The following is a 16,363-nucleotide window of genomic DNA, read 5'->3' on the forward strand; positions in this document are numbered from 1 at the left end:
CGAATGCTCATCCAATCCCTAATTCAACCCTAACTCTGTTCACAGAGGAGGGGGCATGTTTGGGTCATGATGGGACAATGACAAGACAATTAGAGTAACTATATCCCCATGAGATTACCCATACTTCACACTACAATTTGGTTTTTCAAAAGCCTCAATTGGCTGTCCAAGAAATCCTTTCTGGGGTGAGGGAGGGAAAAGGAGAGCAAAGTGATTGGGATAGACCAGATTGGGGAGGGCTCATGCAAAGCTTCCAACCAATAAAATAGAAGATTCCCTCATGCCACTCTCTCCAAGCAAGAGAAGAGATTCAATTTCTTGACAGAAAGCATGGAAAATCAATTGCATGGAAAATCAAGTGCAAATGCAGCTGAATTGGGAAAGACTCGGTATTATAGGCTTCACTAAGAGAGAATGATAAGAATTCACTTTTTAAAAAAATATTGAGCGCTTTACTGCATTCTTGGAACCCAGCAATACCCTGGCTGGTCTGTTTCAGAGCATTATTGTATCAGCTGTAAATCCAGCGGGATTAGATTTTTTCTTGTTTCTCCCCAGAATTGCAAATGATTCATGCCCAGGATAACTAGTCAGTGACAGTTATGAAGAACAGACTGGGAGAGAATTAAAAACTTTGGTGAGCTGAGTTATCCACATATATTAGAATCAGGGATGAAATGCTCCCGGATTGGACCGGATCACCCGATCTGGTAGCGATTTTTCCCTGTGGTTTGGCGATTCGGTAGTGATCGCCGCCCAGGTTAAAACCAGGAAGTAATATTTTTTTATCTTCTGTACATGCGCAGAAGGTGTGCGTATGCACAGAAGGTGTGTGCGCACCCATGATGCACATGCACGTGCAACGCGTGTGCTTCCGAACCGGTAAGGAAGGTAAGTAGATTTCACCCCTGATTAGAATAGCAGCTGAAACAACTGCAAGAGTCCAACTATGGCTTTTATATATATGGACAGTGTAGACTAAATGGTTCCCTTTGAAGAATGAGGGGGTCACCTTTGGATGAGGAATGGGCAAATTAAAGTTGCAGCTGCTATAAAAGTCATCTCTGAAATGTTTGCTTGACATCACAAGACAAGATAGAAAAACCTGCGCTTGGATTAGAGAACAAATGAAGCTATATGATAGTAAAAGAATGGAAATGGAAATGGGCTGGTCACATAGCAAGAAGAACTGAAGGCAGGTGGACTAAGGCAGTTACAGAATGGATCCCACTTGATAAAAAAAAAAGTGTCCACAAAAGAGACCTAAAACAAGATTAGATTGATGACATCAGGAAGTATTGTGGGCCCAATTGACAAAAGAAAGCTCAGGACCATATTGGTTGGAAACATGCAGAAGAGGCCTTCATCCTGCAGATAGACAATGGCTAGGATAATGATTTAATATGGATCATACATTACCATACACAGAAGTGAACATTCTTATATCACTATGCATCTGATCTAAAAGACAGAATTTTTTTTCTCTCCAAAAAAAATAAATAAATGCCATTAGTTCCAGGTCTATCACCAGCTGAACCACTACTATGGGGTCCTTGGTGGTCTCTGAGCTGGGTTGTTTTCTTGCAGATGTTTCATTACCCAACTAAGTAACATCATTCATGCTAGAAGAGAGTGGGGTTTGCATTTACTAACCAAACCATTTCAAACCACTGCTAACACTTGAATAACATCAGCATTGGATGACTTTAGACTGGTTATTCCCTCGCAGCCCAACTCACCTTGTGGGGACAATAAGAGGAGGAATGTGTGTTGGATATATTCACCAGCTTGAGTTATTTGTAAAAATAATAAAAGCAGGATATAAATCAATAAATAAATACAAATTTCATAGTAGGAGTGGTTAGCTTTTTCTTTCTCCACAGTCCAGAAGTACATTTTCACTCACACAAAAGGAGCTCATTAATTGGTGGGAATGGTTGAGCAATGGGGAAAAGAAAGTTGACTTGCACTTCAGGTTAATCTTAGATGTTCACATTCCTGAAGATTATGTATAATTATTCAAGCACAAACTTTCATCAAGATATACACAGCAGACAGATCCAGTGGAGCATCTGTTTGCTGAGCAGGAAGCATGCACCATGCTGTCTTAATGGATATAGACTCTTTACACATTCCCTGTGAGAAGACACACAGGAGTGGTGAAGACATACATACCGTGGAGATTAACTGGTTTCGAAATATTTTATTTATTTAAATTATTACTCACCTAAAGCCTATGGGAATGGGAGATGTGCAAGCAATGCAAACAAGCATATAAATAAACCATATTCATTTCTCTCTCTCTCTTTCCTCTCTCCCTCTCCCTCTCCCTCCCCTTCTCTGTCTGTCTGTCTGTCTGTCTGTCTGTCTCTGTCTCTGTCTCTCTCTCTCTCTGTCTCTCTGTCTCTATCTCTCTTTCTGTGTCTCTCTGTCTCTGTCTCTGTCTCTCTCTCACACACACACACAAACACACTCTTAGTAGTTAAAATACACTGAGAGTGAATAATACATTCCCGATACGAAGCTGAATGGGAATTGCACAATAATTAGACTTTTGCAGCCTACCCTATTTGGTCATGGGGTTGTAATCATACCCATGTTCTGAATTATTTAGAGAAAGTCAGGGCAAAGGTGATAGATATAATTGTGGGGGAGAAGAAAACCAAAAAGAGATTGAATGTATTCTAAAATAATTGGTGGGAAAAATAATTGGAAGTGTATCAATAGAGTTAGAATAATGTTTCACGGGCTGCTTTTTCTTCGTTGTCACCTTCTCCTGATCAATTTCCTTCCTGCATTAGTAGGCAGGACTTGTAAATAAGTACACGCCTTTTCTTACTTAAGCTTGCAAGAACTGTTTCGAGTGAAGAATGGCCAGCCCCACTTCCCGCAATAGTTTTTGAAGTGCAAAATGACCTTGCTCCCTATCTCTGCAAACAGTACATCTTTTCAAGTGACACCTTTGGTAGAGAATATATGGTACATTTGAATGAACAAAGGAAGGAATGGCTGACAGGCTGGCTGATACATTGATCATGTATGAATGAATGTAACTATAGAGGTCAATGCTGATAATTTCACTGACTAATATTGACAGTGAATCAATAATCTGTCTTACTGCAAACAATGTTCTGGGATATAGCTGGAGGCTATATCTGACCTCACACTGTTTAGAAATAGCACAACTGAATGAGGCATGTTCTTCAGAACAAGAATTATTCAGAAGCTTTCAAGTTGCATCCAACTGTAATCCTAAAGGTGCTTTTTCAAAAGGCAACTGGGCCTTGTTTGTTTTTTCTTGAAGATATTTTGTTTCTCAACCAAGAAGCTTCTTCAGTTCTTGGAAGAAGATCTTCTGAAGAAGTTTCTTGGATGAGAAGCGAAACGTCTTCAAGGAAAAACAAAGTCCAGTTGCCTTTTGAAAAAGCACCTTTGGGAGAGCCCTGACTTGGATGGCTGAGAATCTCCACAGACATCCAACTCCAATGTATTCGACTGATTCTCCAATCTAAATTGAATATATTCAATGGGATAACATTACAAAATTAGCAGAACACTAGATCTGAGTGACAGGGAGAAAAATATTATGCTTCTAATAATCCTCAAACAATTCATCCATTTCGGTATTTAAATACCAATAGTAATAGGAACCTTAGGTGCAATCCCCAAACATCTGAGCATCAGCGAGACTGCCTGCTGCCACTGACAACCTCCCATCGACCCGTGCGCTCCCACAGAGAGGGCCTCCTCGGGGTGCCATCAGCCAAACAATGTAGGCTGGTGACCCCAGGGGGAGGGCCTTCTCTGTGGGGGCACCTACCCTATGGAACCAGCTGCCCCCAGAGATAAGGAAAATCCAAGACCTCGGTGCCTTCCGCCATGCCCTTAAAACTTTCTTTTTTCAGCAAGCCGGGCTGGCTTAACATATTTTTAAATATTTTTAATTGGTTTGTCACTTTAAATTGGGGCCAAATTAATATATATTCTTTTAATTGTTTTTAATGTTTGTATTGTATGTTTTTATCTGAGTCCCTCGGGAGAAGGCATGGTATATAAATTTGAAATAAAATAAAAATAAAAATAAATCATTTGAGTGCCACCAGCATTGACAAAATCACCAGCATTTAGTTGCAAAAGGCAAAAAGCTTATGTTCTGTTATGATAGATTGATACAGCGGTGTAGGCAGATGTTGTTTAATAATAACAAATGTTTCGTAGCAGAATGTAAGCTGTTTCAAGTAAAGCTGCCTTTTGCAGTTGACCTGATAATACTCCAGGTCCTTCGGGAGGACTTGATACCTGGATAAAAATACCAAATCCAGTCTAAACATCTGGCTGACTGTGCAACCAACCTATAGTAATACCTGCGTGAAGTTTGCGCATCAGATAGGGTGGGACTTGGGAGTTTAAGATTCCAGAAATTCATTGGGTGATTCTCATTTTTTTTTCTCATCCTAGTATACCTTACAAGGTTGTAGCACAAATAAAATAAGAAAGCATCTGGGGTAAAATACAAATATAATTATACAATGAAAAAACTCCTGATACTTGAATGATAGAATCTAGATTTCCTAAACAGGCTGTTTTCCAGAAGACCCTGTCCTCTTCCCCCTTTTGCTGCTGAACTCCAAACCTGAATTTCTGTAATAGAATTGATTTCTTCTATGGATCTTCACATATCATTCAGATGTGATACTTCACATTGGCTAACCACAACTATGGCTTTTAAAGGAACCCGAAAAACTAAGGACCTGCCAGCACTCAAAAAAGATAAATTCAGAGGGCTTCTATTTTAACAACTTTTCCCATCAATGCCAGCAGTTGACCTTAGCAATTAAACTAACAGATGATATTACACTGGAGAAGTTTCAATTAAGCTACAAGCAAGATACTTCCAAGAGAGCCCTTCTAGTGAAAAAGTCACCAGACGTCAAAGCTCAAGCTATTTGTTCACTGCAGTCAAGCAGCACTTGATAAAGGAACCTAAATGTGCATTAGCTGGTAGCCTTCACTTGCATTCCTATTAGCCTGTAAAATTAAATCTCTTATTTGGAGGATGACAACCAGTGGTGGGATTCAGCCAGTTCGCACCACTTCGGGAGAACCGGTTGTTAACTTTCTGAGCAGTTCGGCAAACTGGTTGTTGAAAGAAATCATTAGGGCAGAGAACCGGTTGTTAAATTACTTGAATCCCACCACTGATGACAACCTTTGCGCAGATTGAATATTTGCAGAGATAGGACATCAGAAAGGAGACATAATGGACACGAGCACAGAATAGAAAGAATGAAAATAATACAGGTTGCTATTCTGATAATGACAGAGAATGGTCAAAAATAATCTCACCAGCATCCACAAATCTAAGAGTTTTATTTACAACTCTTACAATACTTTGTAAGTATTGTACTACTTAAAACATTTACTGAGTTAAAATCCAGATTTTATATTTTTAAAATTAAGACACCAACCATGTTTTGTTTTGTTTTGTTTTGTTTTGTTTTGTTTTGTTTTGTTTTGTTTTGTTTTGTTTTGTTTTGTTTTGTTTTGTTTCAATTTCAGCAGCTCTTGGGTGGGAGGAATCTTTGTCAAAACCTGAATCAGGGTTAGCATTTGAAAGACATTTGCTTATCCATGGTATAGTTCTCATTTAAATAAGATTGTAATCAAGTGCTCTGAACCTGCTTTTTCCTGTACTTTGATTGAAAAAATGCATTCAGAACTTGAAAGCCTGAGTATTGTTTTATGGCCGTAAATTGGCCTAAGAAATACATTCACTAATAAGTGAGTTAGAATGTAACTAGGATTGTCTTCCTGACCCAGAGTGAAATGACTTTTAAGAAAATTGAATGCTTCAATTTTTCAAAAATGGAGACATTAAAAATAACAGCTTGCTTTTGTCTTTTTCAGAAATATTTCCAATTTTTTCCTATTTCCTTTTGGAGCATTTGGGTCACTATGTTTCTGCAGGAGTTTTGACGAATTTAGAAACCGTTACAAAATGCTAAAAATTCTTTAACTTTCCTGCAACAAGGGCACTATTGTTCCTGCCAGACCTTTAGGCTTCTTGATCCCTCTCCTTGGGCAGGAGAGTTGGACTAAAAGGTGCCTTCTAGCACTATGTTTCTATGATTCGGTCCTCTTCAATACTCTATTTGTTCAAGACAGTGGAAAGAGAGACAGTACAGAGGGAAAATCAAACAGGTTTATGGTGGTGCATTGGAGACCCAAGAGCTCTATATGGAAGGAGAAGATGGCTGGAGGGCAGTGTAATGTTCTCAAGAGGGTAACAATGGCTTTGCTCTATGGTTTCAGTCAGGGAATAGAATAGAATAGAATAGAATAGAATGGAATGGAATGGAATGGAATGGAATGGAATGGAATGGAATGGAATGGAATGGGATGGGATGGGATGGGATGGGATGGGATGGGATGGGATGGGATGGGATGGGATGGGATAGGATAGAATCTTTATTGTCACTTTAAATGTACACTAATCAGCATACATTAAAATGAAATTTTGTTGCATTCAATTCTCAAAAGATAACCATTATGCATATATGACACAGAAACATCACAGTCTACTGTAGTTCCAACGTATACATACACATGGTGAAAAAAAAGCTTGCCACTCTTGTCAAAGCATATGAGACACTCTTGGTGTCTCATATGCTTTGATGCTCTAGCTCTTCAGATTAGTGATTCCATCAGATCTTTCTTCTACACCCAGCAACCCACTCTTTTTATTAAACCTTCCTAACTTTGTTCCATACATCACCATGGAAAATTAATGTGTTATACATGGAGAGTGTCAGTGAATGTCTGGGAAAGGGGAAAAATGTTATTTTAGTTATTTTACAGTAAAGCCCTTAATTTTTTAGTGAGCATCTGTTGGTTCATCCTTCGTTTTCCCCACACCTCCCTGGCTGCTTTTAATGAGTAGTCTCTCACATAAAATCCATTTTATTTTCTACATTGGATAACTAGACTTCCATGGCAGCCATTTTAGTGTGTTTAAGTCAGTGTTTCTCTACCTTGCCAACCCTAAGCTGTGTGGACTTCAACTCCCAGAATTCCCCAGCCAGACAAGCTGACTGAGGAATTCTGGGAGCAAAGTCCACATGTCTTAAAGTTGGCGAGATTGAAAAATACTGCTCTACGTCTCTCTGAATTCCAACAATGTTCCCAATCCCAGAAATATTGCCTACTTCTGGTTGACAGAAATTAGAAATATTTCAATTACCTATTTCATAGTGAACTATAGTGTATTTTTTTCCTAAGTATCAGAAGTTTCTTATTACTCTGCATGATCTCTAGCAACAACCCAGAAGCTTACTTGAAGCATGTTCTGCTTTCTTCTGAAAAGGACCTCCCACTTCTTTGCCATATTGGGAGACAGAAGTCAGTAGTCAAAAAGTAGCATCTCTTTGGAAACCTGGCAGAACCCCTGGCTTTTTTTCCCCTCATCCAATTTGTAGTCATGGAAACATCACTTACAGTGTCATCATGTTTTTGAATTCTCACCTTCTCACTCCTGTGACATTCAGTAAGGCATCAGAGCCTCAGAATTTGGTTAATCATAATCAAATGTGGCATCTTTTCAACTGGTCCTTTTATAGCAGGAATTTTCACCAAAACAGACAATTCCTATATTCAAGTCTGAAAAACCTGTCTCCTACTACTGTGCGTGTGGGAAATCTACCTGATGTCTATCTTGGCATTCCTTTTCTTAGGATAGAATTTATGTTTGACTTCAAATACCTAGTATATAATCCAGCCGGTTGCATTTTGAGGCAAGCCTAAATCTGAGACCTTCAACTCAGAATGAGCAAAGGTGGGGAACTATGGCCCTTTATGGCTTGTAGACTTCAACTCTACTTATAGACTTTAAGTGGAGTTGAAGTCTACAAGTCATAAAAGGGCCATAGTTCCCTACCCTTGCATAGAGCATGGGGAGGAAAGTTTATTTATTTTCCCTAGTTGAACTTCTTCATGTAATTTCTCCATGACAGCAGCTAAAGGGAAAATGGTGTCATCTGAATGCAGAAATAGCCCACCTTTGCTGATGTCAAAAAGGGTTGGATCTGGTTACTATTTCACTACGAATTCTCAGCATTGTAGGACAGACTAGACATGGGAAAAAGGATCCCAAATCAGGAGCTGTCCAACCACTTCTCCATAGTTACTAAGAGAACCACATGAATATATCCACAATGTCACTAGAACTTGAGCTTGACCCAAAGGTGACTTTACTTTTACTGCATTGTAAAGCCTGTAGATTTCTAAGTTTCAGTTCTGCCAAACCACTCCTACATTTTCTGAAAAATCTCCAATACTTCCTGCTCTATCACTCTTCCTCTATATTATTGGACCTCCTCACTGTTTACAATTCACATCCAGCATGCTGAATGGGAACTGAAATTCAATCATTTCTGGAGGGTTACACATTCTTTATGTTGCCTTGACAATAAAGGACCAAGAAGAAGTGAACTGCAAGACCGTGAGAGAGATGAGCAAATGTTCCAGAATGGCCTTGATTCTTTTTTTTAGGAGAATTTGAGAAAACGGAGCCACCTAACAGGCCATCTCTACTTTAACTTTTTGCTCTGTACTTTATATAAAATGAAAAGATGTAAGGCCAGTGGATTGTAATGTTTTAAAGGACAAAAGAAAAAAAAATCATTTGGATGGTATATTAAAAAACACATTAGGATTCAGACAAATAAATAGCCAGAACGTATTAGAAAGTGTGCGGATATTGCTACATGATTAAATGCAGAAGAGCGAGGGTAGATGGAATCTCAGTTACGCTCTAATGTTCTTATGCAAACATTGACCTACACCAGCAAAATCTGTTCGGTTTTTAAACCAGGATTAAATTGCTCATCTGATTAAATCACATCCCGGCAGCTGTTCAGTAACTCAGACTATTACCAGAAAGGATAGGAAGAACACCCTTAGGAACTGGAAAACTAACAGGTTTGACTAGATTGTGGAATAAACTTTAGATTTATCAAGTTTATCAAGTTTATCAACAGAGCCTTGGTAGTACAGTGGTTTAAAGCACCCTGTTATTAACACAGCTGCCTGCAATTACTGCAGGTTCGAATCTTACCAGGCTCAAGGTTGACTCAGCCTTCCATCCTTTCTAAGGTAGGTTAAATGAGGTCCCAGTTTGTGGGGGCAATAAGCTGACTTTGTATAAAAATATACAAAAGCATGAAGGCTATTGCTTAACGCATTGTAAGCCACCCTGAGTCTCCGGAGAAGGGCGGCATATAAATCAAATAAAAAATAAAAAATAAAATAAATAAAAGTTAGTTTTAAAGCAAGACTGAGAACTGAGTGTGAATTGCAATCCATTCATAGCAGGGGTGGGTTCTACTTACCTTTACTACCAGTTCGCGTTGTGCCCGCACATGCTGATTCATAGGCAGATGCAAGGCTTTGACCTGTTTTGCAAAGCCCTCCATGATGCTGCCATTTATTGACAAAAAAAAAAGTAGGGGGGAAACATTGCAAAATGTTGTGACTTCTCTCTACCATCCATTACAAAGCTCCAGGCTCCAGTATGAGCACTGGGCTCTATGTACTAGATTTCATAATCATAATTATATAAGTTTATTTGTCAAGCATATATAAAATAACAGGTAAAAGTATAAACATAATTTGAATATATGAAAAGAGTAAGTAAAAAGGAATATTAGGACAGGGATGGTAGGCACGCTGGTGCACTTATGCACGCCCCTTACAGACCTCTTAGGAATGGGGTGAGGTCAACAGTTAACGTTTTGGGGGTTTGGGGAAGAAACTACAGAGTCAGGTAGTGCATTCCAGGCATTGACCACTCTGTTACTGAAGTCATATTTTCTGCAATTGAGTTTGGAGCAGTTTACCTTGAGGTTGTATCTATTATTTGCTTGTGTATTGTTGTGGTTGAAGCTGAAGTAGTCATTGACAGGAAGGACATTGTGGCAGATAATTTTATGTACTATGCTTAGGTCAGACTGAAGTTGGCGTAGTTCTAAGTTGTCTAAGCCCAAAATTTGGAATCTGGTGGCATAAGGTATTTTATTGCGGTTAGAGGAATGGAGGACTCTTCTCGCAAAATATCTCTGGACTCTCTCGATTGTATTTATGTCCGATATGCAGTGCGGATTTCATTTGAAGGATATTCTGCTACTCCTAAGAAGAGGCTTAGCAAACTGAACCTGCGGGCCAGATTGTAAGACAGAGAGATGGGGAGGTGTTTGACTCTGCCCCTAAAGGACCACAAAGGGGTGGATAACTGCTCATCAGTCAGTTGCTCTTTTAGAAACTATAACAATTTAAGCATCTCAGTCTTAAAAAACTCACCTTCAGTTTCCTTTTCGTACCACTAAAAATAAGAACAATTATGGTTCTGCTTAGCTGTTGAGTAGAAGACAAATTATCGGTTTATGATTCAGATATGCAGCATTTTTCTTGTTGGATTGTGGTATACTTGAATCTGGAATTGGGTTAGTATATGGGAGTCTGATCGTTGTGTATGGTTTTATTTTGTCATTGGGGGCTTGAGATCATATATAAGCAGGAGTGCCAATTCAAGGCCTGTTAAATATTGTTTCTTAACTCTGCCTTTGGGCTCAAGAAACACTACTATTTAATGGAAATGGTTTTGTAACTCACATGTGAATTACATCACTAAATTGTATCTTGCCACAAGCATTCAATAGTATTTGCAGAAGGGAAGGAGACATACTAGGAATTACAAAACTTGAAAGCAAAGAAGGGAAAATGGTATAAGAGATGCTGAATTATTTCTGGCTCATTAGGTCTTGTCTTAAGAAGTTGCATTTTGGAAGTAAAGTAACCTCCCCTGTTCACTTCAGTCTTTGGGCTGATCAAAACATTGAAGTCATGCCACAATTGTGGTAAACATCTCCAGTCTGGATGAGGATTATAGAAATTCTTGGAGAAAAGCCTATAAAATGTGTTAATTATGATGGCCAAAAATAGAATTTTCATGTTGTCAAACAGTATATCTCTGAATAGTAGGGCAAACAATGGAGTGGTGGTGTTCTATTTTTATTGTGTCTAGATAATTAATAAAGTCATATGTACAACGGCATTAAGAACTTAACCTAACCCCAACATAAATAACCACACTATTAAGAAAGGAAGGGGGATTTAATTTAACTATGAAAATGTATAGTTAATTTCAACGATGCTGTTTCTTTGTCCCTTTCTCAAAATAAGAATAAGAATGAAATAAAAACAAAAAACAACCAACAATACCTGTCACAGCTCATCACTTAAATATAGGGTATATTACTCCTTCCATATTTGTGTAATAATGCTTTTAATAAAACTCTTGCAATATTACATTTTTGATATAATGAACTCGAAATTCTGCAGATGTAGTCAACAAACTACTAACCATCCGGCTCAGTGATGGGTTGCCCCCGGTTCACACCGGTTCTATAGAACCGGTAGTAAAACCGGCAGGAGGCTCCGCCCTCTGACCCTGACATCATGAAAATGCTTCTGCATGTGGCCCCGTTGCGAACCGGTAGTAAAGGTAAGTAGAACCCACCCCTGATTTGGCTGATTTCAATACAGAATATAGCAATGATAGGACAAGTCTGTACGGCACTAAATATGGCTATCCAACTCTGGGAATATATTTGTTTGACTGTCTTCTTCCCCAATGGATGCAAATAATCTTACTCAATGTAGTCCTATTTCCCAAGTCTTTGGAAGGTATACACCATACAAACCTGCTACTACCCTAACTTCTCCCTTCTGCTTGATGTGAAGTCTATGGAGAACAGAGACAAGAGAGCCTAGTGGGCTGTGGATAGTTTGTATCTGCAATTCAACTGGTCCTAGCAGGCTATGAACTGGGGGTTCTAAGAACTGTAGCACATGCTCCAGGGCTGGTGTCAGAAAGTTTACAAAGAATATTGTTCCTGGTTTTTACTTTATCCATGATTTTTCTTAAGTCTTCCCTATAGGTTTAGGTTAACAGGGATGCAGTGGCTCAGTGGCTAAGATGCTGAGCTTGTCGATCTAAAGATTGGCAGTTCAATGGTTCGAATACCTACTGCCGTGTAACGGGGTGAGCTCCCATTACTTGTCCCAGCTTCTGCCAACCTAGCAGTTCGAAAGCACGTAAAAAATGCAAGTAGAAAAAATAGGGACCATCTTTCATGGGAAGGTAACAGTGTTCCGGGCGCCTTTGGCATTTAGTCATGCCGGCCACATTACCACAGAGACATCTTTGGATAGCGCTGGCTCTTCAGCTTTGAGACGGAGATGAGCACCGCCCCCTAGAGTCGGGAACGACTAGCACATACGTGCAAGGAGAATCTTTACCTTTACCTATAGGTTAAGGACCAATCAAAGGATCACTCCTATGGTAAATACTTCGGATTACAGTTCTTCACTTGTACTCTGTGTTTTTAAAATAATTTACTGCTCTGGTATTTTATATTTTGATACACCTTTTATATGTTGTTTCTGTAAATTTTATGTACTATGCTGAATTTTGCTGCTCCATATGAAATAAAATAAACTGGGGGTTCTTGTCCTACAAATAGCTACGATGATTGAAACACAGACATGTCCTTTTTGCATATAGTTTTCAAAGCACTTGTAACTTTCAGATAAAATCTCTTCATTCTAGAAAAACATTTTGCCAGCTGTCTTTCGAAAGCATCGGCTTCTTTCCACCAGATATGCCACAATGAATGGTGCCTGCGTAAGTCCATTTTTTATCCTCAATTACTGCACAGAATTATTATTAAAATAAGCTGTTTTTCTTCTCACTTCTCAAGCTATATTCCTAAGTTTAGGTTAACCTCCCATTTTATGTAAAATGTTATTAAGCTGTATCTGATGTCTGGATTCTTTCCTCCATTCCTGCTTTCCTCAAAAGCTGTGTCTTCTCAACTTATTCCCAGTATTTCCCTTTTGTTTTCTTCATCTTTTGTTTTCTTTCCTGGGGAAAGTCAAAGGAACATTGCAAGGTGTATTTGTTTTAACTCTCAGATATTCCCTGTTTCAAGCAGGGCATAAAGTTCACCAAAGATTTCTGTTTTCTAGTTGTTTAATAAAAGGAGCCATAAAATGGCCCCCTCTTGGTCTAAATGAACAAAAAAACCTGCAGAGAACTGAAATGAAAAAAGTTTGGAATAATTAGGAATGTTTTTGGGGCAAAGAGCTGAGATCTTCATTCGGTTGAGGCACTAACGACAAGTTCATGGCACAGAATGTGCAGGTCAAGATGTTTATCTTTTGAACCACTTCTCCAATCACGAGATTCCAGTTAAAAAAAAATCACGTCTATCCCACAAGGCTAAATTTTGCTCACCCTCTTTCTGTTTTATATCTAACCAAATAGATATTGGAGCATGAATAGTGTTTTTGTGATTCTCAGTATTGACCATCGTAAGGCTATACTCTCATTCAAAATCCCATTGATAATTCTGACAGCATGAATGAGCCACAAGTAAAAATAGCCATTCACAATTGTACTGATATGAATGGAATTGCAAGAGAGGCTCATAGTCAAGAGTTTTGCCAATGCAGAACTGAATGAAGGTTGAAGATCTGGGCACCCTTGCTTAGCAGATAACAGTAAAAAATAATTACAATTATACTAATACTCAGATGCCTTTGGGTAGAAGAGATTACTTTTTATCTTCAATATATGTTATGCATATACTTAAAAGAGCAGATACTATTAATAAACACATTTCTACATTATGTACCACTGGATGGTAAACTTCAAGATATTCCTTCCTACAAAGTCTGGGTGGAGAAATACACTTTCTAATGCTCCATTGTGAAGCAACTGAATAGTACTATCCCATATGGAATAGAGTCATAAACTTAATTCCATTTTTATTGCTCATCTTACCCCCAAGCAGATGGATAGCTTCATTGCAGCCTTAACGTGAAAACTGCATCAGGGCCCCAACACACACACACATAGAGAGGTGGGTGGGTGTATATATGTGTGTGTGTGTGTGTGTGTGTGTGTGTGTGTTTATACACACACACACACACACACACACACACACTTGTGAATGTAGTGTAAAATTCATTTAAGTCTTATTGCAACCCAGTAACTTGACTGCCCACCTGAGATATCTCTGTAAGAAAACACAGGTGTTTCTCACACATCAACAGCTTCTGAATAAATGAAACTGCTATTTTCTATGGCTCTTTAATTACTGAAAAAAGAGAAATGGTGTTCCTAATTCCCAGGATTGTGCTTTTGGGATGTTTGATAATGTGTGTGCATGTATGTTTTTACTGCTGGCGACTGCCTGGGCGAGTCCCTGCAAATATCTAACTTGCATCAAGAAGCAATTAGACAAAATGGTACTCACCTAGGATGTTTCCTATGAGAGCCACAAGAAACACAATAATATAGCCAACAATGAGTACCCATTCATATTCCTTGGGATGCAGATATTCCTTCCAGAGATATCTCAGAAATTCTTCCTCATCGTAGTCCGTGAGAGGGCTTGCAAAGGGTTCCCGAGTCCCATTCACTGATACATTAGAAGACCAGTTTGTGCAAGAAAGAAAGCCATCTTCCACTTGAGTCACAGACATAATTGGTTCTGCTCTGGGTCTGAATTCGGTCTTTCAGGGGGTTAGCCTACCTTTCTGCCTATCAGACACAACTGCATTCAGCAATAGAAAGAAGGGGAAAAAAAGTAGGCAGAAAGAGGAAAATGGGAAAAATAGAGCCAGGTGTTATCGATGGAACTTCCTCAACTAGCTTTGCATCGAGGATCTCCCAGTGGCAGGATACATGTTGCAGCTCCAGAGGCACTGAGGTTGTCGTAACACAGCAGCAGGCATGAGAAGCAATTCCTGCATATAGCGTCTTAATTCAGCCAGAGGGTGTGCGAAGCACATTCTTTGCAGTGACACGCAAAATGAAAAAATGCAGCGTGTTCCGAGGGACTCTAGAGATCATGAAACGAGAAGGGAGAGAGTATGTGTGTGTCCCTGTGCACACTTGCAAGTGAGTGGGATTGTAAATCCACCAAGGACTTTTGAAGGTACCCTTTTACTCTTCGATCAGATGTTTGTACAATCCATTGCCTTTCGTGATACAGTGATGTTTTGGATTGGATGAATGAATCACAGATCTTTCTTTCTTTTTTTTTTAAATCTCTTGTAAGGGAGCATTTTTATTCTCAAGGAATGAAGGCTCTCCTCTCCTTTCAAGTATTTGATTCTGCCTGACTTTGGAAAATTATAGCATATCATATAGTACAAGAATAAAAGAATATTGGACGGTTCCCAATGGCTAGTGAGCTGTACAGAAAATTGCTTGGGTATTGATGAGAGTGTGACCTTTGCTTAAGTTCATGGAGTTGAAGCACGCATTCTGTTCAGAATTCTTGCAGGAGTATTCTGTCCTTCCCCAAAGGAAGGAAGGAAGGAAAGAAGGAAGGAAGGGAAGGAGGGAGGGAGGGAGGGAGGGAGGGAAGGACAATCCCATTTATCACTACCATAAAGATAAAGGTAAAAGTTTACCCATTCCAGTCCTATCTGACTTTAGGGGATGTGTTGTGGTCCGCCAGCAGCCTGCGGAGCTGGCAGCAGAGTCAGACAGTGAGGAGGCTGGGGAGGAACATGGGCCAGTCCTGGAGTCTGGGAAAGGCCCCCAATGAGGGCTCTGCATCGGAGGTGGAGATGGGGCCAGGGCCATCTGGGAGTGATGCATGGACTCTGGAGCCCCCAGAGTTGGACAGCAAAGAGGCAGAGGAACAGGAGGAACCTGTTCCTAGTGCACGCATGCACAGAACTGCCAGAAGGCAAGAGCAGCTAAAGCAAAAGGGACGACTCAGGAGTAAGGCCAGGAGATGATTGGCCCCTCCCATAAGTCTTATAAGAGAAACAGAGGCACTTGGGCCTTTTTGCAGGAAAGTAACATTGCTAACTCTGTTTCCAGTCGGCATCTCTTGTTGTTTCTGAACCTTGTGGGGCTTTGCCAAGTAAGGCCTTTGGCAAGATGTCAAAGAAGATAAAGGTTGGTGATAATCCCGAAGGACTTCTTCCAAAGGACTTGTTTTGCAACTAATTGGGACTCAGCTGGGAATGAATTCTCAGCTGTTACAATAAAATAGGTTTATTTGGGACTAATTGTGTCTTGTAATGACTCAGTAAGCCTAGGTCACAACAGGATGGTGCTCATCTTCATTTATTAGTTGAGGGAGCCAGCATTGTCTGAAGACACTTTCGTGGTCATGTGGCTGGCATGAATATACGCCAAAGTGCATGGAACACTATTACCGTCCCACAAAAATGATACCTATTTATCTACTTGCATTTGCCTGCTTTTGAACTGCTAGGTGGA

At 39.6% G+C, this 16,363-nt stretch overlaps 1 protein-coding gene across 1 annotated transcript in view; it reads right to left on the reverse strand.

Moving 5' to 3' along the window:
* HCRTR2 (hypocretin receptor 2) overlaps positions 1 to 14,604 on the reverse strand; it is a 37,180-nt gene extending 22,576 nt beyond the window's left edge. Inside the window, exon 1 of the mRNA XM_070954798.1 lies at positions 14,376 to 14,604. Within this exon, the coding sequence (XP_070810899.1) occupies positions 14,376 to 14,604 (229 nt within the window). The remainder of the gene's footprint in view (positions 1 to 14,375) is intronic.
* Between the last annotated feature and the right edge of the window lie 1,759 nt (positions 14,605 to 16,363).

This window comes from Pituophis catenifer, unplaced genomic scaffold (genome assembly GCF_029215685.1).
Source record: "Pituophis catenifer annectens isolate HBS135680 unplaced genomic scaffold, rPitCat1.0.hap2 SCAF_1, whole genome shotgun sequence".
In the NCBI taxonomy this organism is placed as follows: domain Eukaryota; kingdom Metazoa; phylum Chordata; class Lepidosauria; order Squamata; family Colubridae; genus Pituophis; species Pituophis catenifer.